Consider the following 26,386-nt stretch of genomic DNA (forward strand, 5'->3'; position numbering starts at 1 on the left):
TTAACCCTAGCCCCGTAAACCACAACACACATCAGACATCACCATGGTTTTAAGATAAAAATTAAGATTTTTATTTTCATAAATAACTGTGTTTATTATAATATAAATAAAGAATTGGTCCCTGGGGGCGGCCTATGCCTTAATGTGGTAGTAGGCAGTATATGTTTGGCATAATAACCTTTCAGCATCTTGTTATTCAAATGGTAAATGGACGTGCATTTATAAAGCGTTTTTCTAGTCTTCCTACAACTCAAAGCGCTTTACACTACATGTCAGCATTCACCCATTCACACATTCACACACCAACTCATACACTGACAGCAGAGGCTGCTAAGGTGCCAACTTTGCCCATCAGGATCTAATCTAAATAGTCATTCACACACTGCCTTCGGAAGCAATTTGGGGTTAAGTGTCTTGCCCAAGGACACATGGACATGTGACCCGGAGCAGCCGGGGATCAAAACACCGATCTTCCGAGTGGTGGACAAACTGCTCTACCCTCTGAGCCACAGTGCTCTGAGAGAAAACTAGACCTCTGCACATCCTCATGGCTCTGTTTTCAGGCTTTAAATAATCTAGCCTGTGACGGGAGACTTTGACCAATCACAGGTCATTCCAGAGAGAGAGCGTTCCTATTGAGCGTTCCTATTGGCTGTGCTCCGGCTGGTGGGCGGGGCTTGGTATTTCCTCAAAACATCTCAACATGGCTGCCAGGTCACAAACGTTCTCATTTTACAGCTAAACAGTACACTACAAGATCTTTTTGAAAACATTTGAGGCGAGACATAGGCATTACAGTAACAGAATATTGATTCATATTTGATCAGCGCTGCCTAGTTTGACCATTTGGTCGGAGTTTGCGAGTGATTGACAGCCGGCTCTCATAGACGACAGGTGGACGGCAGACTCCAGCTCGGCTCTGATTGGCTGTTTTCTTCCAGTCTGTTCCGAAATCTTGCAGATGCCATTTGGAGCACCGGAGGACACAGAGGCACATGATTTTTTTCAGATTACCTGTCTCATGTCCAATAACTTCTTTTAATGACATTTGCTCCATTTCTACCCACTGCAGCTTTAAGCCGGCCCTGCGTTAAACACTCCTCTTCCTGGAATGTATCAAAGCCTGTATCGTGGCAGTTTTGCAATTCAACTCTGACCAAGAGGAACGAGACAAGAATCTCTCGTGCAGGGCATGGTACGCAACACAAAGGTTAATTCACATTGTGAACACCATTGAGAAGCTTTTCACTTCTTTTATCTCTCGTCTTCTTTTCTGTTCTGCTCCCTCCGGCTAAGGCTGTTTCTTTCCTCATCAGGTTTTGTTCCCATCTAAGGCAACGTGCTCTCCTAAAGATATTTTAACACGATCATACGCGTAGTATGCGTAATGTGTAATTTTAATAAGTCCTCCAACCCATACGACCACATAAGTCGTTTGTTCTGTTGTGAAGCTCAAAGTGGGTGGCTCCCGCCGTCGCCATCTTGGCCTGCCAATATTTAGCATTTTGGTGTCGTTTATTCATCACGCCCCCGGTGTGTAAAGGCCTTAACTCCTGGCTAATCCAAAGAGGTGGATAGACGGTGGAGTGGACCCGAGTGACGCAGCATAGGAGACAGCTCGACCTGGTACGGCACCCACCGGTCACTCACATTGGCCACGCCCTTAACTACGCCTAATTTTCTGGCCATTCCAAGAAATGTGGCTTTTGGCACTTCCGCGTTGGCTTCAATTCTCAGCACTGGAGGTTGGCGCTGCTTCCTCCACTGTAATACGAAACTCTGGAGTGTTTCCTAAATTTAACCGTAATGGTTGCAGTTTTCAACACATGGTTAATGTCGTGAAAAGGACGATTTACGAGCAAGTATGTGACGTGACATTGAAATAACTCAACGTTGACTTTAGGTTTCACAACGGGACACGAACACTGGTCTCCTGTGTGAAAGTCCTCTGTTTGTTTGACCAGTCGATCCTCCACTCCAACCCAACCTACGCAGACTTTGTTACTCTATAAACTAAGTCACCTGATAAACCCTCCTTCCTCTCCCTGCTCTCAAGTTCAACCAGTCAGTCCACATGTCTCCTGCTTCCTCCGCCCCCTCAGTTTTGGTTTGGATCAGTTCCCAGCGTCTTTCTTGTATGAGCAAGTGAAACTATTTGTCATTCACTGTCTCTGAGAGGTGAAATGGCGCAGCAAAGAATTCAGATGGACGAGGAAAAACTCTGCTGTTCTATCTGTTTGGATCTACTGAATCGTCCGGTGACTATTTCCTGTGGTCACAACTACTGTATGAGCTGTATTAAAAGCCACTGGGATGAAGAGGATCAGAAGGGAATCTACAGCTGTCCTCAGTGCAGACAGACCTTTGGACCGAGGCCTGCTCTGGTGAAAAACACCATGTTGGCAGATTTAGTGGAGGACCTGAAGAAGACAGGACTCCGAGCTGCTCCAGCTGATCACTGCTATGCCGGACCTGGAGATGTGGCCTGTGATTTCTGCACTGGGAGGAAGCTGAAAGCTCTCAAGTCCTGTCTGCAGTGTCTGGTCTCTTACTGTGAGCACCACCTCCAGCCTCACTATGAAGTTGTTCCATTAAAGAAACACAAGCTGGTCGACCCCTCCAAGAAGCTTCAGGAGAACATCTGCACTCGTCACAATGAGGTGATGAAGATTTTCTGCCGCACTGATCAGCAGTGTATCTGTTATCTCTGCTCCATGGATGAACATAAAGGCCACGACACAGTTTCAGCTGCAGCAGAAATGACTGAGAGGCAGAAAGAGCTCGGGGCGAGTCGACAAAAGATCCAGCAGAGAATCCAGAACAGAGAGAAAGATGTGAAGGTGCTCCAGCAGGACGTGGAAGCTATCAATCACTCTGCTGATAAAGCATTGAAGAACAGCGAAAAGATCTTCACAGATCTGATCCGTCTCTTTGAGAAAAGAATCTCAGATGTGAAGCAGCAGGTCAGATCTCAGCAGAAATCTAAAGTGAGTCGAGTCAAAGAGCTTCAGGAGAAGCTGCAGCAGGAGATCACTGATCTGAGGAAGAGAGACACTGACCTGGAGCAGCTGTCACACACAGAGGACCACACCCAGTTTCTACAGAACTACCCCTCGCTGTCAAATCTCGCTGTCTCTAAAAAGTCATCCAGCATCAATATCCGTCCTGTGCGACACTTTGAGGATGTGACAGCAGCTGTGTCAGAGGTCAGAGATAAACTCGAGAACATTCTTACTGAGGCGTGGACCAAGATCTCACTGACAGGGACTGAAGTGAATATTTTACTTCGACAGGCACAGCCCAAGACCAGGGCTGATGTCTTACAGTATTCATGCCAAATCACACTGGATCCAAAAACAGCAAACAGACGGATGTTATTATCTGAAGGGAACAGAAAAGCAACAATGAGGAATACATCAACACGCACAGATGTAAAGATGTTACAATTTGGTCGCCCATGTTCATTCAGCAACAGTGACAGTCAACAGGTCGTGAGCAGAGAGAGTTTGACTGGACGTCATTACTGGGAGGTGGAGTATAGTGGGTTTGCAGTTTCAGTAGCAGTCACATACGCGTATAGGAGAAGAGAAGTCTATGATAGAGAATTTGGGAACAATGACAAGTCTTGGGCAGTACAGTGGTTGGCAAATCATTATGAATTCAGTCATAACAACATCATAACTCACATCTCAGGTCCTCAGTCCTCCAGAGTAGGAGTGTACCTGGATCACAGTGCAGGTATTCTGTGTTTCTACATCGTCTCTGAAACCATGACTCTCCTCCACAGAGTCCAGACCACATTCACTGAGCCACTCTATGCTGGACTTTGGATTTTTGATGGATGCACAGCTGAGCTCAAGTAGACTGGAATGATTAGGTGGATGGGGGAGATTCTGTTTTTCATTTAAATAGATCTTTTCTTCATCTTTGTTGCTCGCCTCTCTTTGCTGTGATGTTTCTGCACTTCCCACTGATGACCTGATAATCATGACTCTGCTGTCTTCTACCTTTGATTCTCTGTTGATATTGTTTAAATGTTGGAACGTTTTGGTTGAATTAATAAGCATATTCATTTTAGTTTTTGCCGTTAATGTTAAAATGGTGACGATATACTGTATATTGAAAGAATCTTCTGTTAAAAGTATGAATCTAATTTGTTTTAAAATATCAATGAAACTTGTGTTGTGAACTCTACATTGAAACAATAAAAACAGAAATGAAGTAGAGTCTGACTGCAACATCCACATTAGCTGGAACAATTCATTGATTAATCCATTACTGGATTGACAGAAAATGAATTGGCAACTATTTGGATAATCTATTAATTATTTATTGTATTGCATTGTTCAGTGTTTTCTGACATTTTATTGACCAAACAATTAATACGTTAATTAATCAAATCATAAATTGCAACCCTGATTTACATATTTACCAGAGTGTATAAAGTGTTATTGTGTTATTATGTTAAAGTTTTATTATGTCATTATCATTACTTTGATACTTGTTGGTTTTTCCCCCACAGTGATGACATGTTGGTTTAACAGACTGATTTTTGTTGAAGTGAATATGCAGATAGAAAGATAGAACCAGTCCTATACCAGGATTTACTGATTGTATGTGAACGAAATCCATCAATAAAGTTGATTTTCAAGTATTTCTTGTGAGTTCATTTAAGAACCTCTACTAGAGGAGCTGGAGAGAAGAGAAAAAGGGGTTTATTAATAAGCAGTTTTTCTCACTCAGGCCTGAAAAACAGGGACTGTAGTATTCTGTGTACCTGCGCTGTTGTACTGTAAAAATAAAGAGCTGTAAAGTTAAAACTAAGAAATACAGATCAATGAGCAAAACAGCAGCAGCTCCTCCTGCAGTGACACTAACTAAGTCTGAATGAATAAAAACTACATAACCACAGTCTACCTGTACATTACACAACACTAACAACAATCCACTGGAGACTATTGTGAAGGCCACTCTCCCTAAAAATACAGACATAATAATGATAATAATGAATAATGATAAAAAAGGTTCATGGATATTTCACAACTGTTTAAGTCAGTTAAAATGGACAGAGATAGAAAAACTGAGAACATCAAATAGTAGCTCTATTTTTCCTCAGTTTTTCTTTGTCATTTTTTGCACAACAAACACCAGTTGATATACAGGACCATCACACTCTAATGTGCATCATGGTCCTGGGTGGATACTAGAGTGAAACCAAATGTTTGGGTCATTCAGGCATTTATAAAATTCAATTTAGAAAATGTGATAATTCTTCTTAACTAACTCAGGAGGTTAGTTACGTTCATTTATTTTTCACAAGCAACTTATTTTCCTGGAATGTATGAAAGCCTGATAACCCCTCCTTCCTCTCACTGTTATCAAGTTCAGCCAGTCCCAGTCAGTCCACATGTTTCCTGCAGATGGATGTAACCATCATACTGGGAAGTGCAAGTGCGCTCACACCCCATTCAATGCAGATCAGTGAGTGAACATGAAAAAGGGAACTCAGTTTTGGTTTGGATCAGTTCCCAGCGTCTTTCTTGTATGAGAAAGTGAAACTATTTGTCATTCACTGTCTCTGAGAGGTGAAATGGCGCAGCGAGGAATTGAGATGGACAAGGAAAAACTCTGCTGTTCGATCTGTTTGGATCTACTGAAGGATCCGGTGACTATTTCCTGTGGTCACAACTACTGTATGAGCTGTATTAGAAGCCACTGGGATGTAGAGGATCAGAAAGGAATCTACAGCTGTCCTCAGTGCAGACTGCTCCTTGTACCGAGGCCTGTGCTGTTGAAAAACACCATGTTGGCAGATTTAGTGGAGGAAATGAAGAAGACAGGACTCCAAGCTGCTCCAGCTGATCACTGCTATGCCGGACCTGGAGATGTGGCCTGTGATTCCTGCACTGGGAGAAAGCTGAAAGCTTTCAAGTCATGTCTGCAGTGTCTGGTCTCTTTCTGTGAGCAGCACCTCCAGCCTCACTATGAATCCCCCGCCTTTGAAAAACACAAGCTGGTCGACCCCTCCAAGAAGCTTCAGGAGAACATCTGCACTCGTCACAATGAGGTGATGAAGATTTTCTGCCGCACTGATCAGCAGTGTATCTGTTATCTCTGCTCCATGGATGAACATAAAGGCCACGACACAGTTTCAGCTGCAGCAGAAATGACTGAGAGGCAGAAAGAGCTCGGGGCGAGTCGACAAAAGATCCAGCAGAGAATCCAGAACAGAGAGAAAGATGTGAAGGTGCTCCAGCAGGAGGTGGATGCTATCAATCACTCTGCTGATAAAGCAGTGAAGAACAGCGAGAAGATCTTCACAGATGTGATCCGTCTCTTTGAGAAAAGAAGCTCCGATGTGAAGCAGCAGGTCAGATCTCTGCAGAAATCTAAAGTGAGTCGAGTCAAAGAGCTTCAGGAGAAGCTGCAGCAGGAGATCACTGATCTGAGGAAGAGAGACACTGAACTGGAGCAGCTGTCACACACAGAGGACCACACCCAGTTTCTACAGAACTATCCCTCGCTGTCAAATCTCGCTGTCTTTAAAAAGTCATCCAGCATCAATATCCGTCCTGTGCGACACTTTGAGGATGTGACAGCAGCTGTGTCAGAGGTCAGAGATAAACTCGAGAACATTCTTACTGAGGCGTGGACCAAGATCTCACTGAGAGGGACTGAAGTGAATATTTTACTGCCACAGGCAGAGCCCAAGACCAGGGCTGATTTCTTACAGTATTCATGTCAAATCACACTGGATCCAAACACAGCAAACACACAGATGTTATTATCTGAAGGGAACAGAAAAGCAACAATGACGAGAGCATCAACACGCACAGAGCTAATGATGTTACAATTTGGTCTCCCAGGTTCACACAGCAACATTGACAGTTTTCAGGTCCTGAGCAGACAGAGTTTGACTGGACGTCATTACTGGGAGGTGGAGTGGAGTGGGGGTGCAGTTTCAGTAGCAGTCACATACGCACATATGAGAAGAGCAGTCTATGAAAGTGGATATGGGAACAATGACAAGTCTTGGGCATTAGATTGTTTGATAAATGGTTATGAATTAAGACACAACAACATCAGAACTCCCATCCCAGGTCCTCGGTCCTCCAGAGTAGGAGTGTACCTGGATTACTGTGCAGGTATTCTGTGTTTCTACAGCGTCTCTGAAACCATGACTCTCCTCCACAGAGTCCAGACCACATTCACTAGGCCACTCTATGCTGGACTTTGGGTTTTCAATGGATCCACAGCTGAGATCAAGTAGACTGGAATGAATGGGTGGATGGGGGAGATTCTGTTTTTCATTTAAATAGATCTTTTCTTCATCTTTGCTGCTCACCTCTCTTTGCTGTGATGTTTCTGCACTTCCCACTGTTGAACTGATGATTGTAACTCTGTTGATATCGTTTAGATGTTGGAAGGTTTTGGTTGATAATGTTAATATACTGTATATTCAAAGAATCTTCTGTTAAAAGTATGAATCTAATTTGTTTCAAAATATCAATGAAACTTTTGTTGTGAACTCTACATTGAAACAATGAAAACACAAATGAAGTAGAGTCTGACTGCAACATCCACATTAGCTGGAACAATTCATTGATTAATCCATTACTGGATTGACAGAAAATTAATTGACATCTATTTAGATAATCTATTAGTTATTTATTGTATTGCATTGTTCAGTGTTTTCTAACATTTTATAGACCAAACAATTAATACGTTAATTAATCAAATCATAAATTGTAACCCTGATTCACATATTTACCAGAGTGTATAAAGTGTTATTGTGTTATAATGTTAAAGTGTTATCATGTAATTATCATTACTTTGATACTTGTTGGTTTTTCCCCCACAGTGATGACATGTTGGTTTAACAGACTGATTTTTGTTGAAGTGAATATGCAGATAGAAAGATAGAACCAGTCCTATACCAGGATTTACTGATTGTATGTGAACAAAATCCATCAATAAAGTTGATTTTCAAGTATTTCTTGTGAGTTCATTTAAGAACCTCTACTAGAGGTGCTGGAGAGAAGAGAAAAAGGGGTTTATTAATAAGCAGTTTTTCTCACTCAGGCCTGAAAAACAGGGACTGTAGTATTCTGTATACCTGCGCTGTTGTACTGTAAAAATGAAGAGCTGAAAAGTCAAAACTAAGAAATACAGATCAATGAGCAAAACAGCAGCAGCTCCTCCTGCAGTGACACTAACTAAGTCTGAATGAATAAAAACTACATAACCACAGTCTACCTGTACATTACACAACACTAACAACAATCCACTGGAGACTATTGTGAAGGCCACTCTCCCTAAAAATACACACATAATAATGATAATAATGAATAATGATAAAAAAGGTTTATGGATATTTCACAACTGTTTAAGTCAGTTAAAATGGACAGAGATAGAAAAACTGAGAACATCAAATAGTAGCTCTATTTTTCCTCAGTTTTTCTTTGGCCTTTTGCACAACAAACACCAGTTGATATACATGACCATCACACTCTAATGTGCATCATGGTCCTGGGTGGATACTAGAGTGAAACCAAATGTTTGGGTCATTCAGGCATTTATAAAATTCAATTTATAAAATGTGATAATTCTTCTTAACTAACTCAGGAGGTTAGTTACGTTCATTTATTTTTCATAAACGATTGAAATTTCTGTCTATTTAATGAGGCAGCATCCACAATAACATGTAGTACACAATGTGTTTTCATTAACCTATTTACTTATTTTGATATGTAGAGAGGGTGGATTCAGTACATGGATACACTTTACTGTGCACAAACAGGAAACTAAACAGCTGAGAACAAAGAGAATAAATCAACACAATACCAAAGAGAGCCACACAAAAACACAGAAAAATACTAAACAAGTCAAAATGTCTGCTGTAAAAGAGGCCTATCACTGTCACCAAGGGAAGACTAAGCCAGGGGGGACACCTGGTGGTGAAAACATGAAATGAAAAACAACCAGGAGTGGAGACAGAGATATGAAAATAACCTTTTCATTTGCTCCTTCCCTGACTGACTCCTTTACTGTCTCTCTACTCTCTGCTGATAATGCACTCAGAATCAACGTGGTTATGATCATACATCAAGATGCACTCTGCTATAACTTGTTTGTGAAAACGTTTTCTTGTCCCTGATGTGGTAATAAACCCTGAAGAGTTCAAAGCCAGGTCACTAACAGCACCGACATTGTCTGTGTTCTTCTACATGAGCAGGTCAAGATTAAAGGTCGTCATTAATGAAATGGGTTTAATGAACAGATGTGTTTAATAATGTCACATAGCTGCTACAAACAAACCAAAGTGAACTAAATGATGAGAGGACTAGGTCAACACATCAACCTAAACCTGACTTATTATCTCAGCAGGGTTATCTTAGGTTGTGTGTTGAGAGCAGGATGTATTTTTAGGTGGAATCCAGTCTTCAACTGTTCATATCATATTCTAAAGAGGGGCTACATGAACACACTGACTTGCTTGTAAACGACTTATCTTCCTGGAATCTATATAATGCCTCATGACCCTTCCTTCTTCTTACTGCTCTCAAGTTCAGCCAGTCCCAGTCAGTCCACATGTTTCCTGCTTCCTCCGCCACTCACAGATCTGCAAGTGTACAGATGGGTGTAACCATGCAAGTGCGCTCACACCTCATTCACCGCAGATCAGTGAGTGAACATCAAAAGGGGAACTCAGTTTTGGTTCGGATCAGTGCCCAGCGTCTTTCTTGTATGAGGAAGTGAAGCTATTTTTCATTCACTGTCTCTGAGAGGTGAAATGGCGCAGCGAGGAATTCAGATGGACGAGGAAAAACTCTGCTGTTCGATCTGTTTGAATCTACTGAAGGATCCGGTGACTATTTCCTGTGGTCACAACTACTGTATGAGCTGTATTAAAAGCCACTGGGATGAAGAGGATCAGAAGGGAATCTACAGCTGTCCTCAGTGCAGACAGACCTTTGGACCGAGGCCTGCTCTGGTGAAAAACACCATGTTGGCAGATGTAGTGGAGGAACTGAAGAAGACAGGACTCCAAGCTGCTCCAGCTGATCACTGCTATGCCGGACCTGGAGATGTGGCCTGTGATTTCTGTACTGGGAGGAAGCTGAAAGCTCTCAAGTCCTGTCTGCAGTGTCTGGTCTCTTACTGTGAGCAGCACCTCCAGCCTCACTATGAAGTTGTTCCATTAAAGAAACACAAGCTGGTCGACCCCTCCAAGAAGCTTCAGGAGAACATCTGCACTCGTCACAATGAGGTGATGAAGATTTTCTGCCGCACTGATCAGCAGTGTATCTGTTATCTCTGCTCCATGGATGAACATAAAGGCCACGACACAGTTTCAGCTGCAGCAGAAATGACTGAGAGGCAGGAAGAGCTCGGGGCGAGTCGACAAAAGATCCAGCAGATAATCCAGAACAGAGAGAAAGATGTGAAGGTGCTCCAGCAGGAGGTGGAGACTATCAATCACTCTGTTGATAAAATAGTGGAGGACAGCGAAAAGATCTTCACAGATCTGATCCGTCTCATTGAGAAAAGAATCTCAGATGTGAAGCAGCAGGTCAGATCTCAGCAGAAATCTAAAGTGAGTCAAGTCAAAGAGCTTCAGGAGAAGCTGCAGCAGGAGATCACTGATCTGAGGAGGAGAGACACTGAACTGGAGCAGCTCTCACACACAGAGGACCACACCCAGTTTCTACAGAACTACACCTCGCTGTCAAATCTCGCTGTCTCTAAAAAGTCATCTAGCATCAATATCCGTCCTGTGCGACACTTTGAGGATGTGACAGCAGCTGTGTCAGAGGCCAGAGATAAACTCGAAAACATTCTTACTGAGGCGTGGACCAAGATCTCACTGACAGGGACTGAAGTGGATATTTTACTGCCACAGGCAGAGCCCAAGACAAGGGCTGATTTCTCACAGTATTCAAGTCAAATCACACTGGATCCAGACACAGCAACCACACGGCTGTTGTTATCTGTAGGGATCAGAAAAGCAACAGTGGCTCAATCACTAGTAAGAATGCGAATGATGTTAATTCAGCGACAACTTGGTCGCCCAGGTTCAGGCAGCAACATTGACAGTCATTAGGTCCTGAGCAGAGAGAGTTTGACTGGACGTCATTACTGGGAGGTGGAGTGGAGTGGGTTTGAAGTTTCAGTAGCAGTCACATACGCATATATAAGAAGAGCAATCCATGAAAGTGAATTTGGAAACGATAACAAGTCTTGGGCAGTATATTGTTTGAGGTCTGGTTATGAATTCAGACACAACAACATCAGTACTCCCATCCCAAGTCCTTGGTCCTCCAGAGTAGGAGTGTACCTGGATCACAGTGCAGGTATTCTGTGTTTCTACAGCGTCTCTGAAACCATGACTCTCCTCCACAGAGTCCAGACCACATTCACTCAGCCACTCTATGCTGGACTTTTTGTAGGTTATGGATCCACAGCTGAGCTCAAGTAGACAGAAATGATTAGGTGGATGGGGGAGATTCTGTTTATTTAAATAGATCTTTTCTTCATCTTTGCTGCTCGCCTCTTTGCTGTGATGTTTCTGCACTTCCCACTGATGACCTGATAATCATGACTCTGCTGTCTTCTACCTTTGATTCTCTGTTGATATTGTTTAAATGTTGGAACGTTTTGGTTGAATTAATAAGCATTTTTATTTTAGTTTTTGCCGTTAATGTTAAAATGGTGACGATATACTGTATATTGAAAGAATCTTCTGTTAAAAGTATGAATCTAATTTGTTTTAAACTATCAATGAAACTCAAACTTGTGTTGTGAACTCTACATTGAAACAATGAAAACAGAAATGAAGTAGAGTCTGACTGCAACATCCACATTAGCTGGAACAATTCATTGATTAATCCATTACTGCATTGACAGGAAATTAATTGACATCTATTTTGAAAATCAGTTAATTATTTATTGTATTGCATTGTTCAGTGTTTTTTTTATTTACATTTTATAGACCAAACAATTAATCAATTAATTGAGAAAATAATCATCAGGTTAATCAAATAATCATAAATTGTAACCCTGATTCACATATTTACCAGAGTGTATAAAGTGTTATTGTGATATTATGTTAAAGTGTTGTTATGTAATTATCATTACTTTGATACTTGTTGGTTTTTCCCCCACAGTGATGACATGTTGGTTTAACAGACTGATTTTTGTTGAAGTGAATATGCAGATAGAAAGATAGAACCAGTCCTATACCAGGATTTACTGATTGTATGTGAACAAAATCCATCAATAAAGTTGATTTTCAAGTATTTCTTGTGAGTTCCTTTAAGAACCTCTACTAGAGGTGCTGGAGAGAAGAGAAAAAGGGGTTTATTAATAAGCAGTTTTTCTCACTCAGGCCTGAAAAACAGGGACTGTAGTATTCTGTATACCTGTGCTGTTGTACTGTAAAAATAAAGAGCTGAAAAGTTAAAACTAAGAAATACAGATCAATGAGCAAAACAGCAGCAGCAGCTCCTCCTGCAGTGACACTAACTAAGTCTGAATGAATAAAAACTACATAACCACAGTCTACCTGAGGCCTGTACTACGAAGCGAGTTCAACATACCCAGGGTATCTTCTCGTTATCTGGCTTCACTTAACCTAACAAACGAGATCTCGCTAAACTGTACTACGAAGCTGGTTATCAACTCGGTAAGTCAACCCAGGGGTTTCCAATCTCGTTATGAGCGCGTTCACATGAACGAGGAGGTGTTTGCAACATATAACCAGAGACATTGACAAGTCTACTGACAGCAGACAGAGAGGCACATTTAACAAAGAGTAAACTATATCAGACAAATACGAAGAAGTTAAACACTTAATCCAGACTAAAAGTCACACAGTTGAAGCTGCCAAATGCAGGAAGGACAGCTGGTGAAAGAAAAAACTCCCGATGTGTGAATGCGTAAATTAACAGATTTATTAATTTAACGGAACACTCAAAAGTCAGATATAGTCGTCTAAATATAAATAGCTTTAAAGAGTGTGATAGATGTATGGATTACACCTATTTTAAACCTACATTGACCAATTGGCGTCTATGACTTTTTAAACATCCTTTCACCTGCTTCCCTCCTCTGTGACGAAGTATAAATAAATAAATATAAAAATATAATTCAAAGCGGTAAACACCCACAACATAAATCCAACTGTTCTTTTTGCATTTGTCAGTTTTAACTGTGTTGGTTTTAGCCTGGATTATGACTTAAATTTCTCCATATGTTTGTAATATTACCATAAGATCACCACACCGAGCTGTGATTGGTCAGTAGGAGGTGCTTTCATCCGAGTTGATCTCTTATCTGGAACATAACCTGCTCCGGAGCAGGTTAGCCGTTCAGCATCAGTTACCATGGTGATCTACCTCAATAAGAAGTAAACCAGTTTCGTAGAACCGAAAACCCAGAGTTAACCCTGAAGTTACCTCGATAACGCCAAATCCTGCTTCGTAGTACAGGCCTCAGGTCACTAACAGCACCGACATTGTCTGTGTTCTTCTACATGAGCAGGTCAAGATTAAAGGTCATCATTAATGAAATGGGTTTAATGAACAGATGTGTTTAATAATGTCACATAGCTGCTACAAACAAACCAAAGTGAACTAAATGGTGAGAGGACTAGGTCAACACATCAACCTAAAGCTGACTTATTATCTCAGCAGGGTTATCTTAGGTTGTGTGTTGAGAGCAGGATGTATTTTTAGGTGGAATTCATTCATTCTGATGTCTCAAACTCTTCACATCATGTTGTAAAGAGGGGCTACATGAACACACTGACTTGCTTGTAAACGACTTATCTTCCTGGAATCTATCAAAGCCTCATGACCCTTCCTTCCTCTTACTGCTCTCAATTTCAGTCAGTCCACATGTTTTGCTTCCTCCGCCACTCACAGATCTGCAAGTGTACAGATGGGTGTAACCATGCAAGTGCGCTCACACCTCATTCACCGCAGATCAGTGAGTGAACATCAAAAGGGGAACTCAGTTTTGGTTCGGATCAGTTCCCAGCGTCTTTCTTGTATGAGGAAGTGAAGCTATTTGTCAATCACTATCTCTGAGAGGTGAAATGGCGCAGCGAGGAATTCAGATGGACGAGGAAAAACTCTGCTGTTCAATCTGTTTGGATCTACTGAAGGATCCGGTGACTATTTCCTGTGGTCACAACTACTGTATGAGCTGTATTAAAAGCCACTGGGATGTAGAGGATCAGAAAGGAATCTACAGCTGTCCTCAGTGCAGACTGCTCCTTGTACCGAGGCCTGTGCTGTTGAAAAACACCATGTTGGCAGATTTAGTGGAGGAAATGAAGAAGACAGGACTCCAAGCTGCTCCAGCTGATCACTGCTATGCCGGACCTGGAAATGTGGCCTGTGATTTCTGTACTGGGAGGAAGCTGAAAGCTCTCAAGTCCTGTCTGCAGTGTCTGGTCTCTTACTGTGAGCAGCACCTCCAGCCTCACTATGAATCCCCCGCCTTTGAAAAACACAAGCTGGTCGACGCCACCAAGAAGCTTCAGGAGAACATCTGCACTCTTCACAATGAGGTGATGAAGATTTTCTGCCGCACTGATCAGCAGTGTATCTGTTATCGCTGCTCCATGGATGAACATAAAGGCCACGACACAGTCTTAGCCTCAACAGAAATGACTGAGAGGCAGAAAGAGCTCGGGGCGAGTCGACAAAAGATCCAGCAGAGAATCCAGAAGAGAGAGAAAGATGTGAAGGTGCTCCAGCAGGAGGCGGATGCTATCAATCACTCTGCTGATAAAGCAGTGAAGAACAGCGAGAATATCTTCACAGATCTGATCCGTCTCATAGAGAAAAGAATCTCAGATGTGAAGCAGCAGGTCAGATCTCAGCAGAAAACTGAAGTGAGTCGAGTCAAAGAGCTTCAGAAAGAGCTAGAGGAGGAGATCATCGAACTGAGGAGGAAAGACACTGAGCTGGAGCAGCTGTCACACGGAGAGGACCACACCCAGTTTCTACTCAGGTACCCCCTTCTGTCACATCTTAGTGAATCTACAGACTTACCCAGGAAAAATATCTGTCCTCTGAGGTACTGGGAGGATGTGCCAGTGGCTGTGTCAGAGGCCAGAGATAGACTACAGGACATTCTTAGTGAGGAGTGGATCAAGATCTCACATACACTGACTAACCTGGAAGTGCTACTGCCACAAGAAGAGCCCAAGAGCACAGATGAATTCTTAAAGTATTCACAAAGAATCACACTGGATCCAAACACAGCACACCCTCGGCTGTTATTATCTGAGGAGAACAGAAAAGCAACAAACATGAGTAAAAAACAATCGGATTCTAGTCAGCCAGATCGGTTTATTAACAGGTCTCAGGTCCTGGGTCAAGAGAGTCTGACTGGACGTCATTACTGGGAGGTAGAGTGGAGTGGGATAGGAGTTCATGTAGCTGTCACATACAAGGATATTGCCAGAAAAGGAGCAGAAAGTGAATTTGGAAACAATGACAAGTCTTGGGCATTAGATTGTTCAGATGAAGGTTATGAATTCAGTCATAACGGAAGTGATACTTCTATCTCAGGTCCTCAGTCCTCCAGAGTAGGAGTGTACCTGGATCACAGGGCAGGTATGCTGTGTTTCTACAGCGTCTCTGAAACCATGACTCTCCTCCACAGAGTCCAGACCACATTCACTCAGCCGCTCTATGCTGGGCTCAGGGTTTATAGTATTTTGGGTTTTAGATCATCGGCTGAGCTTTGTGAGCCAGAAGACAAAGGCTGTTAAAGAGGCACTGGGTGAGTTTTTGTTGTGAGTGTGTAAATAGATCTTTATCTATCTTTGCTGCTCAGCTGCCTTCACGGTTTGATCACAATCACTGATCATATGACTACAGGAGTTTTCTTTTTTATTCAAATACCTTTTTAATTTTGGTCATTGTGTCTACTGTAAAAGACAACAAAAAAATAAGTAATAAAAAATGTTAAAAACTGAGATATTAACTAAAATATTCAAAAAGAAATATACAACATAATGTAATGGTTAATGGTAAAAGACATGGAGCTGTTCACTGATATTGATCAGTATTCTATTGTGTTAATTACTAATTCAATGTTTCTGGGATATTTATATTATTTGTAACATGGTTATATGGAAATAAATAGATTTTGAACTAAAACTTCTAGTAAACAGTAAATATGTAAACAATAAAAATGACCAAAACATGGAGAGCGCCTGAGTATATCTTTATAAATTGTATCATAAATGTTGTATTTTAGTGTATTTTCATCAAATTTATAGTTACTGTTGTAGTCAAAGTGTAGTATAATACATTCAGTTGCATCACATGTCTGTGGGATCATGGCTTTAATGGTGATATTGCCTTTGAAATTAAGATTTTATACTATGCTTTTTTTTTTATTGCTTCTCCATTGGAATCTCCATGTTAATGTAGTTTTGTTTACTTACCATTTATTCATATTACTTAATTTCTAACCTTTCTAATGAGACCAAATATGCATACATGCCTGATGATTGAGGAACTGGTCCTGATTTTTCCGAGGAATAAGGCTAGAGCTCTGGAGGTTAAATAACGTGTATATGGATATAAGAATGTATGGAAAGAGTGAACCAGTTTACCAATTTACTGATTGGATATGTGAACAAAATTAATCAATAAAGTTTTTTCAAAATGAATACAGTATCCTTGTGTGTTTAGTCAAGAAAGTATTAAAGCTACAAAAGAAAATATGAAAATAATATGAAAGTATAACTGAGGGCCTTTTCCCACTAAAACATAACAAAGTGCAGTCGAATATAGAGAAGTGGAATCCCGACTAAAGGGAAGCAGCAGTGGAATCAACCACACTGGGTGAGTTAAATGTCTGAATGAAGTCATTCGGCCTCATTTACACGTTTTCTTATGTTCTCTCTTAAATTTGTTTGCAAACACACACCCAAGATCCAACAATTACCAGCTCGCTGTACATAATCCCTTACATAATACTACCATCATTATCCATCCTATTGGTTATAATGACATGGTACTCACCATGCTCATTGCTGAGATTTGAGAACAGGACAACATCATTACAACAAAGATGATCACGATGTTGTAAACAGGGACAAAAAACACAAAAGGTCGAAGTTCAAACTGCTCCTCTGATAAGACTGGTGTGCTCTTAAACACACATACCATACAAAAATACCAGGATGTATTACTATATCCGGTTGCATTTTGCAGTATCCAAGCCAGCATGCTTTTCTGGCTATTCTGACCCACAATCCTCTGTGCAGTGGATATATGAGTTTGAGGGTCAAAGTTCAAGGCACAATGTTATGAGGAAATAGTATGTCCTAATTGTATTCACACAGCATGCAACAGTACCTACTTTGTAAGGGCAGCTGCAGTACATACTAAAAGTAAAAAGAAAACTCACCTGTTTCACCAGGAAGAACTGTGCAAAAAAATTACGTTGTTATTAATTATCAAAGATTACTATGCATTATCCATGAATGTAGCATCTTCCTAAATGAGATATCATTTGTGTTAGGATATAAATTCATGTTTGGTAGGCCTAGTGCTTCAGACTGCATTCTCTCGATTCGTGTCCACAGTAGGCATCACATGGCTCCACCTTGTGGAACAAAAGAACCATTACAGTTAATAGAAATACCTTATTTAAACATGAATGATATGAAAAAAAACGTTTTATATATTGTTGATTTGATGGATGAACATAGCCATTTTTTACAAATTATGAACGGCCGAATGGTGCGTCACTTTTAATGCTGCGGCCGCAAGGAATTGTGGGATGTTATTCTCTCTTTTCCTTTGGTAAAGGATGGTCCAGTGTATCCTATGCTAAAGGAGATAATAAAGGAAGCATCTAAGCCTCTTTCCTTAACATTTGGTGAATTCGAACAGCTCTTATGATGGCTGCTACTGAGATACTTCTGGGTCATTTCACTCCGTTAGGAACCTTCCTAAGCAAAAAGGACTATTCGAACGCAATTTTTTATTTTTTTATTTTTTTTTATTTTATGTTGGTTTTGTTTTGTTTGTCACAGCTCTTTGTTTAAGTTTTCGATATGCTTCTTTTGTATGTAAATGTTTTAATGTTTTCTGCTGTTAATATGCATACTGTAATTTTGAAATAATAAAAAAAAAAAAAAAACATTAAAAAAAAAAAAAAAAAAGTTTTCGTCTTGCCCGGTCCAATATGGCGTCCACGCTGACGTATCGCCGCAACGGGATCGTCACTTCGTCACTACGGTGGCTTGTAGGGTATCACTACAGTGGCCATGCGGCGCGAACATTAGTTTGGGAATAAACAGAAGAGGGGGACTTTTTTTCGGTAAGCATACAAATGAAAGCTCTGGACCAGAGAGGAACATTTCCACGTTGAAGAGGAGACCAGTGGTCATGGAGAAGTTTACCCAGAGGATGAACCACCATGCCACCTTTCTCTTCAAATGGACCCTCAGCTTTGGTGAGTGAAAGCACATTTTCTTCTTTTCTGTCTTTAACTTTTGTGGTGCTGGATTGATTGATATGGATGGAAGAGTGTATCCATGCTTATCTATCAAGGTTGTTGTCATAAGATGGATCTGCAGCAATCTCTTGCAACTTAATTCCTATTTATTCATTATTTCTTTCAGCATGTTACACTGTGTCAGTCATAATCAGCATTAAGTCAGCGTCCTGTTGCTCGCGCTCGCCCGTGTGCACGCGCTAACTGAATGTGAGCGAGCATCCGTCAAAACAGTGAGGCGACACAAGTCAACTAAAACCACAATATCACTCTATATTTCAGCTGCTTGGCAGTAATGTTAGCTGACCAGACGAATGTCTCTCCATGAATCAATGCTGATTCTAGTGTTGGCTTTTCCTGCTTCAGCCTCCCGACCGCGGCCGGAGGGAACAGGGGAGACACCGGCACCTGGTCGGAGACGATAAAGTAACTTGCTGAGGAGCTCCGTCACTTCACAAGACACGGGGAACCTCTGTTGGTCTGGAGGAGCTGCAGCATTTATTCCTGCACAAACGTCCACTGTACATTCACTAGATATTCTCAGAGCTACGAACTCTTCTGCAGGGTATGGTTTGCGCGCATGCATGTGTAGAGGTGGAGCGAGCTGAGCGAGAACGAGCGCGCTGTGTGAATGAAGTCAGGCAGGCAGGCAGAGGAGCAGAGTACAGCAGAGACTCCGGCCCTGAAGACCAAAGCTACGGTCTCCCCCGCGTCCTCCGACCGTGGCCAACACTGTTTAACAGACGGGCTTCACTAGATATAACTTTGTGGTTTTGGTGCTTCCGTGTAGTTTGTGTTGGAGTCTTGTCTGAACAGCGTAGCCACACGCGAGCGCGCATGGGACACCGACTCGGATTGATGTATACGTGTAAGAAGTTACAAACAGTCCCTTTAAAGTACCAGTACTAATATAACCGGGCAGGGTATTGTGATACCTTTCTAGTATCGATACTGTGCAGCACTACACACATCACAGGCTAAAAATCAACAATGATAAAGGTACATGGATCTGTATAAGAACTGTTTAAATCAGCTTAAATGGACGAAAAAACTGAGAACATCAAATAGCTCTGTAGTATATTTCCTCAGTTTCACTTTGGCCTTTTGCACAACAAACACCAGGTGATACAAGACCATCACGCTGTGCATTATGGTCCTGGGTGGATACTGAAGGGAATGTTTCAGTCATTCATAAAATGAGTTACTGGAAGACAAACACAAACTAACAACAACAGGAGAAAAAATTCTTTTTTTTGCAAATGTATTATGTGAACTGTGAAGACTGAACGCCATCCTTACTGACACTGGCATCATAGTGAACAGTGGTAAAGGGCCTACTATAGCAGTACTGTTTGCAGACTCTGGGTGTCACTGCAGGACTGCGTCTGTCTCTTCCAGCTCTGCATCTGAACATCTGAACATCTGAACAGGTTTCAGCACTCACATTTTCCTCATATATCCCCGCATCTTCACCTGACTGTGCAGTTTAAGGGCTGTTCAACACTTTTTCATCAACATTGTTCCCCCCAGGCAGCCGACATAGCCCTCACTCCATCAATGAAGAATCTGATTTTTATTTATTTATTTTACCGCATTTTTACATTTTTGTGCCGGAGGAGTATACACCCAGCTGGGCCGAGCCATACTGGACAGATTATATGATTCTTAATATATGATGCGTCTTTGATTCATAGCTTTAGATGTACATGTTCACTTTTTATCTAACAAATCAATCTCTTGATATGTCCCTATTGATAGAGCGTCTTCATTCTGCACAAGCTGTAGCATATTTTAGTTTGTGCTTATTTATCTTATTTACATACACACAATATAACATAGCATACAGTCTTTTTCAGATCATCATTTCTGCTGTGGTAGTGCTTATAGTATTTTAAAAATATCAAACTTCCATACTTGCAGCCACAGCTTTTTCTGGTGAAATGAGTTAACATGTACACCACTGAATCCACATAGTTTTTTTATTTTTTTTTTATTGTATCCATCACTAAAAGTCCTGAGAATAGAATAGAAAATACTTTATTTTCTGCTTTTAACATACACAAAGCAGACATTTGTCTTATGTTCGCATGTGCAAAAACTGCTATTAAAAGAGTACATTAAAACAAATTATCACATCTAGACAGGACACATTAAAACACAGTAAAATACATTCACATAAAAACACAACACACCGATAGAAGCTACATTAAAAAGGAGCACCAGGTAACCCAGATTTTGTTTCCTTTTTGATGCAGAGTTTCTCCGTTTTGCGTTCTGTAAATGTAAGACAAATGTAATGCATGCAAATAGAAAGGTAAAATAATTAAAAGACAACAATAAATGCCAAATCATATACAGCTAAAATGATAAAAAAAGGCTTTGAAGAATATGAGCCGGACACAGCAAAAAACACCTGGAGGTGGCAAATAAAGAAATATCAGTCTGTGACATTTTAAAGTGACAATCGGTAATAGTCCACCCAAAATCAAATGAAAAGTCTGTAGCAGCTAGAATGCATGTATTTTTTACACTCTTTTGTTCTCCACTTGAACATTATATCGTCATGTGAACACTGAGACAACTGTATTCTGTACAGAGCCACCACAAAAGCACCCACTTCTTGTGCTACGCAGGCTTGAGCAGCTTTCATGGGGGAGACAAATGTTCAGAGGATGGACAAATGATATCTGAAACATGCTGCGTCAAACAATAATCTGTCAAATAAACTATTAGTCATTAAAGCCCCTGATAACTTGGTTTATAATCTGAAGTATTTATGAAATATTCATGATTAAATAAGCAACAATCAAAGAAAGAGAAAATAATCCATGTTAGTTTTTATTTGACATGCAATCATTTTTTTTTTTTTTAAGCCACTTTGGGACGGTGGGAACAAGTTGCTTTCTACTTTGCTGCACAACGTTGCTTATTTACGCATCCAGCAGTTACGGAGCAACATGATCATTCATTTGGAGTCGTGTCTCTGGTCACCTGATGAATGTAATGTCTAATATTCTCTCTCTGTTAACTGCTTTTAACTCCTGAGGGAGATATCTGTCTCTTTAGCTGCTAAATGCTCCACTATATGTTCACCAGCTAGTCTCTAACTGTATCTGTCAGCTGTTTGACGCTGAGCAGCGAGTGAACAGTGGGCTTTTTACAGCTTATTCTATGAAAAACAGCTAGCTGCAGCTGAAAATGACGTGAGAGCGATGTGAGTGAACCAAAATAATAAAGTTCAGCTCATTAGGCTTTATTTGCATGAATGTAACAGGGACAATATTGCCAAAGCGTCAAGTAATAATGAGATTATAAAGAAAAAAGTATTGTATGTTATATTCTTTATATAGTATTGTAAAGAATAAAGTTACAAGGGCTGCCCTCTCTCAGTCGATTAGTTGACAAACTGGTTGTTTTGGTGTTAATTAACTAAGATTTCTTTAGTTGATTTGTTGTTTTTTATGCTTTTTTCATGCTGAATGACTGATTTCCAAGAAACTTATGAGCACATCTCTGGTCAACTCAAGATTTTAAGTGGTGCATTTGTGTAATTCTCTAAGCTTCACAGATCTGTCGATTTAAATCAACTAATCGATTAGTCGACTAAGAATTTATTTTGGTGAGGACAGCCCTAAAAGTATATGACTGTATGAAATATTATGCAAGATAAGAATAGCGTTTGTTTTCATGAACGGCATTATGGTGCGTTGCTTTAAAAGTTGTGGCCGCAAGGAATTGTGGGGCGGCGTTATCTCCTTTCCTTTGGTAAAGGATGGTCCAGTGTATCCTATGCTAAAGGAGATAATAAAGGAAGCATTGAAGCACCTTTCCTTAACATTTAGAGAATTCAAACAGCTCTTATCATGGCTGCTACTGTAGATACCTCCGGGTCGTTTCACTTTTTCGACCGCAGCTTGACTCTCAATCCAATGTCTCCTCTGTGAACTCACAAAAGTGTGGCTTGATCTGATTTTGAAAAATAAATAAATAACCCCTCAATTGTCATCAGATTTCTTTGATTTTGTGAAATCCCCTTTGTTCAACGGGGTCCCTTCCACTTCAAACCAATAAGAAGAGCACAAAAACACAAATGCATAATTCTCTCATGTGAAATAACCAAAACTTTTTCTTTTTTTTTTCCTTTCCAGGCCTTAAATTTGAATTTTGAGTTTAATAATAATATTCAATTTTGTACCTTCTATGCCCCTTACACATTTTTAGATTAACATTTAATGGTTTCTGTTCGTTAAAGCAATCCTGCATGAATGACATCAGACTCCATCGGGGTTTTAAAAGTTGAAATTTTATTCGATTCATCCCTACAACCAGTAAAATTACCGCTATAACACTGCTAACAGCATGTTAAATCACTTTTTTTTTTTTTTTTTTGGCCGCTATCTCTCAGTCTCTCTGTCAAATCTGCATCAGTTCCACATCGGAGGCCTCCAGGCGGACTTAGATAATGCTCTCCATATTTACAGTGGCAGGAGGATTGGGAGGTTTTTGACTAGATCCCATTTGTGTGAACCTATTAGTGCTGAGCGCTCTGAGCTCCCTCTGATACGCCTCTGAGATTAGGCAATGGTATTACTGTAAGAGGATCGACTCGCCTCGAGGTGAGGGCCGAATATACGGCGAGAGAGAGAGAGAGAAAGAGAGGAACACACACAAAGACGGGAACGTGCTCACACAGATAGGACCACACAGTCCCCAGAAAAAATCAGGACCTGGCAGTGAGAGCGGGAAAGAGATAGACGGAGGAACACACACACACACACACAAACACACACACTTCAAAATGAAGAACTGAAAACAAGGACCTGCTATGATAACGATGGTAATGAAAGAGGAAATGTGTGTGTGTGAGAGAGAGAGAGAGAAACAGAGAAATGGAAACTGTTAAATTGAAATCGTCTGTTTGAGAAATACAGAGGTCCAAAAACTGAGCTTGCCAGGAGGGTTTTGGGACATGCCCTCCGACACATTTTTGATTTCCCTTATCTAAATATGAGCACTTTAAGACGTGGATATAAATAGCTTTAAGATCATGTCAGTGGGCAGGATTTTATTGATACTGCTACTCTTTCCGACACTCCTTATCGGCTCGGTTCTTTATTAATACTCTTATCGGTTCTTTGTCATTACTAAATAATTGTTTTTAAAATATATTATTTAAAAAAAAGAATAAATTCAGAGCAGGATTAGATTTATTTATATTTTAAATATAACTGTTTCTAGAGCAGCAACAGGACATTTTGACAACAGCAAAACACTATACAAACCCACTAATCTAGAATGTCAATAAAATAATAATATTCTTGAGTGAAGTTTATAATGAATGAATTACAAGAATGTTAAGATACGTGGCAAACTAAGCTAAACAGTTTTAGCTTGTTTGTAACAGTTCGCTATTAGCCGAGCTAGGGCGCCGTGCTTGTGTGAAAAGTAGCAGCGGTGGATGAGAGACCGCGGGCAGAGCGGATTGAAACGTTGCTTTTCTACGTGTTTCCGTCATCTTTATGCTTGTTGAACAGTTGTATTGATAAAGTATCGGCTTTTTACTCGCGACGTTTATTGCACTTACAGTAACGAGCGTAGTTGTCGTCAACTCGGGGCGGCTGTGGCTCAGAGGTAGAGCGGGTCGCCCGCCAATCGGAAGGAAAGAAATTGCTTCCGAAGGCTGTGCCATCGGTGTGTGAATGAGTGTTTAGATTAGATACCGATGGGCAGGTTGGCACCTTGCATGGCAGCCTCTGCTGTAAGTGTATGAATGTGTGTGTGAATGGGTGAATGCTGACATGTAGTGTAAAGCGCTTTGAGTGGTAGGATGACTAGAAAAGCGCCATTATTATCGCGTTAACCTTGACAGCCCTAGTAATAATTTCACTGTTTGCCTTATTTTGTGTTTCTAGATCTGAACAATGATCTTCAGGTCATAGAGAAGTTGGCACACACAAAGGACCACCGCACCTCATTCCTCTTTAAGAAGTGAACTTCATCGGTGAGTCAGATTTGTTGTTATATTATTGATTGCTGTATTGACTGACATGTATTGGCAGTGTGACGTTCACTGCATGTATTCTCCTCATGTTGGTGTTGTTTCGGTCAAGAGTAAGCAGCAGGCATTTGATGTTGAGAGATCTTTAACGCTGTCCTTTGGTGGTCCTAATATTGGTACGATAAGATATGTCGTCAGATCTTCATTGTTTGTGTGATTTTAGATCGCATTATTTGGCTGGAATTAGGGAATTTTTGTGCACAGTTTATTGGTTGTGCGAGTTTGGTTCAATGTTATATATGACATGGTTGGTACCAATGGATTCCTTAGGTTTTTCTAGTTTCATATGATGCCGGTTTCTTCACTACTAGCTTTAAAACTGGGCCCGCTACAACCTAAATTGCAAGTTGCGTTATAATAATAATTTAGTTTGCCTTATTTCGTGTTCCTAGATCTCAGCAATTAACTAGGTGAGTACAATGTCATTATAACTGATGTAAATTATAGAAAACTATGAAAATAAGACCCAAGTTGAATGAAACTGGAAGTTCAGATTCTCTCTTACCTCCATCCTTGTAAAGGAGAATATTTCCATTGGAATGGTCCAACTTCTAGATGTCTCATTCTGTATTGGTATGTTTCTAACATGTTGCACCTTTAATTCTACTAGTATAGGTCTGTGTGTGTGTGTTTGTGTGTGTGTGAGGCAGTGAGCCTCGGTCAGGAGGAGGTAGTTCGAGGAGGAGGAAGTCACAGCCTCCCCTCCATCCTCAGCAGAGGGAGAGAGCGCCGTGTCATAATTTATGCCTTAAAAAGCATGAATTTTTCAGGGCACAGTGGCAGAGATGGCACTTCATGTTTACGACAATCATTTCCTTAGTGAATGATTCATGTGGATGTGGCGCTTATGAATCTTTCAGGGAACAAACAGAAACACTGATGCTCAGAGCTTTAAACTCCTTCGCTGGTCGCTGCTCCAGCAGCCCAACCGAGTGTCTGGGAACAGGACAAACGGTGAAGCGAGCATGGGAATAATAACCCCACCTGCCTCCTCCTCACTTTGTTATTTCTCTGATTTATTTTCTAAGCACTTCTGTGGGTCACAGGAATATTTTTATAGCTCGACAGAATGTTAACGATTTGGATATTATTCTATCTACATGTCAAATTCTGGACAGTGTTGATAAGATTTAAGTTTCTTAGGTTTCTCCAATGGTTACACTAGGACTGCACGATTATGGCCAAAATGATAATAACGATTATTTAAATCAATATTGAGATCACGATTATTTATCAAGATTATTCATAGATTTTAGGCACAAAATAATTTTGTTTCAGGTCAAGGTTGTGCCAAAATATCAGTCCCGTGCTGTTACTCATTTGTACTAAGTGGGATTTTTAGCTGCCATAGTAGTCACTGCACCAGAGCTTTGCAACGAGGCATTAAATGCACCACTATTAGCAGTAGCTTTGCCAAATTTTCTGTGTGGCTGCCAGTCGGTCTGTATGACCGTGTTTTCAATTTTTGAGATTTGATCAGATTGGAAGCAGTTAAGCGTGTCAGTAAATATGGCTAATATGGAAGCAGGCTATTATTAGTTCGTATAAAAAACGTTGGACGGGCCACTGTCACCCTGATATTCACAGTCGCTCCTCTGCTCAGTGGAAGCATGTCCTCCTTTAAAAAAATCACATTTATCTGTTGCCTGGAAGCTGCAGTCGCCTGGTGGAAATCTTTCATTTTGCCTGTGTAGTGCCCTTCAGAGGGCCCTACCGGCTGTTTGGATTTTAGCCAAGGTTACTATAGAAACACACAGAGGGAGAAGTGCAGGAAAACGGGAAAGGCTTGCTCAT

At 40.8% G+C, this 26,386-nt stretch overlaps 4 protein-coding genes and 1 long non-coding RNA gene across 6 annotated transcripts; all 5 read left to right on the plus strand.

Annotated features, from left to right (window-relative positions):
* The first annotated feature begins 2,183 nt into the window (after nucleotides 1–2,183).
* Nucleotides 2,184–4,616, plus strand: LOC141757392 (tripartite motif-containing protein 16-like). Its single transcript, XM_074617848.1, has one exon. It carries the CDS (start codon nucleotides 2,184–2,186, stop codon nucleotides 3,861–3,863), a length of 1,680 nt encoding a protein of 559 aa, XP_074473949.1. The 3' UTR covers nucleotides 3,864–4,616.
* Nucleotides 4,617–5,166: 550 nt separating this feature from the next.
* On the plus strand, nucleotides 5,167–12,299 carry LOC141757391 (E3 ubiquitin/ISG15 ligase TRIM25-like). Its single transcript, XM_074617847.1, has 2 exons — nucleotides 5,167–7,284; nucleotides 11,494–12,299. The coding sequence occupies exon 1, from the start codon at nucleotides 5,591–5,593 to the stop codon at nucleotides 7,268–7,270; it is 1,680 nt and encodes a 559-aa protein (XP_074473948.1). The 5' UTR covers nucleotides 5,167–5,590; the 3' UTR covers nucleotides 7,271–7,284; nucleotides 11,494–12,299.
* On the plus strand, nucleotides 9,185–12,299 carry LOC141757393 (E3 ubiquitin-protein ligase TRIM8-like). The gene is made up of 2 exons (XM_074617849.1): nucleotides 9,185–10,851; nucleotides 10,908–12,299. The coding sequence occupies exons 1-2, from the start codon at nucleotides 9,794–9,796 to the stop codon at nucleotides 10,924–10,926; spliced, it is 1,077 nt and encodes a 358-aa protein (XP_074473950.1). The 5' UTR covers nucleotides 9,185–9,793; the 3' UTR covers nucleotides 10,927–12,299.
* Nucleotides 12,300–14,008: 1,709 nt separating this feature from the next.
* On the plus strand, nucleotides 14,009–16,848 carry LOC141757390 (tripartite motif-containing protein 16-like). The gene has a single exon (XM_074617845.1). The coding sequence runs from the start codon at nucleotides 14,099–14,101 to the stop codon at nucleotides 15,785–15,787; it is 1,689 nt and encodes a 562-aa protein (XP_074473946.1). The 5' UTR covers nucleotides 14,009–14,098; the 3' UTR covers nucleotides 15,788–16,848.
* Nucleotides 16,849–18,312: 1,464 nt separating this feature from the next.
* LOC141756934 (uncharacterized) lies at nucleotides 18,313–25,859 on the plus strand. 2 transcript variants are annotated; one of them, XR_012591551.1, is made up of 4 exons: nucleotides 18,313–18,492; nucleotides 24,447–24,535; nucleotides 24,985–25,002; nucleotides 25,257–25,859. It is a non-coding gene; the product is annotated as an uncharacterized LOC141756934 (long non-coding RNA). The 2 variants fall into 2 exon arrangements; XR_012591552.1 differs by lacking the exon at nucleotides 24,985–25,002 and having other exon boundaries at nucleotides 25,257–25,858.
* The last annotated feature ends 527 nt before the right edge of the window (nucleotides 25,860–26,386 follow it).

The sequence above is a fragment of the Sebastes fasciatus genome, chromosome 19 (genome assembly GCF_043250625.1).
Source record: "Sebastes fasciatus isolate fSebFas1 chromosome 19, fSebFas1.pri, whole genome shotgun sequence".
Taxonomy (NCBI): Eukaryota; Metazoa; Chordata; class Actinopteri; order Perciformes; family Sebastidae; genus Sebastes; species Sebastes fasciatus.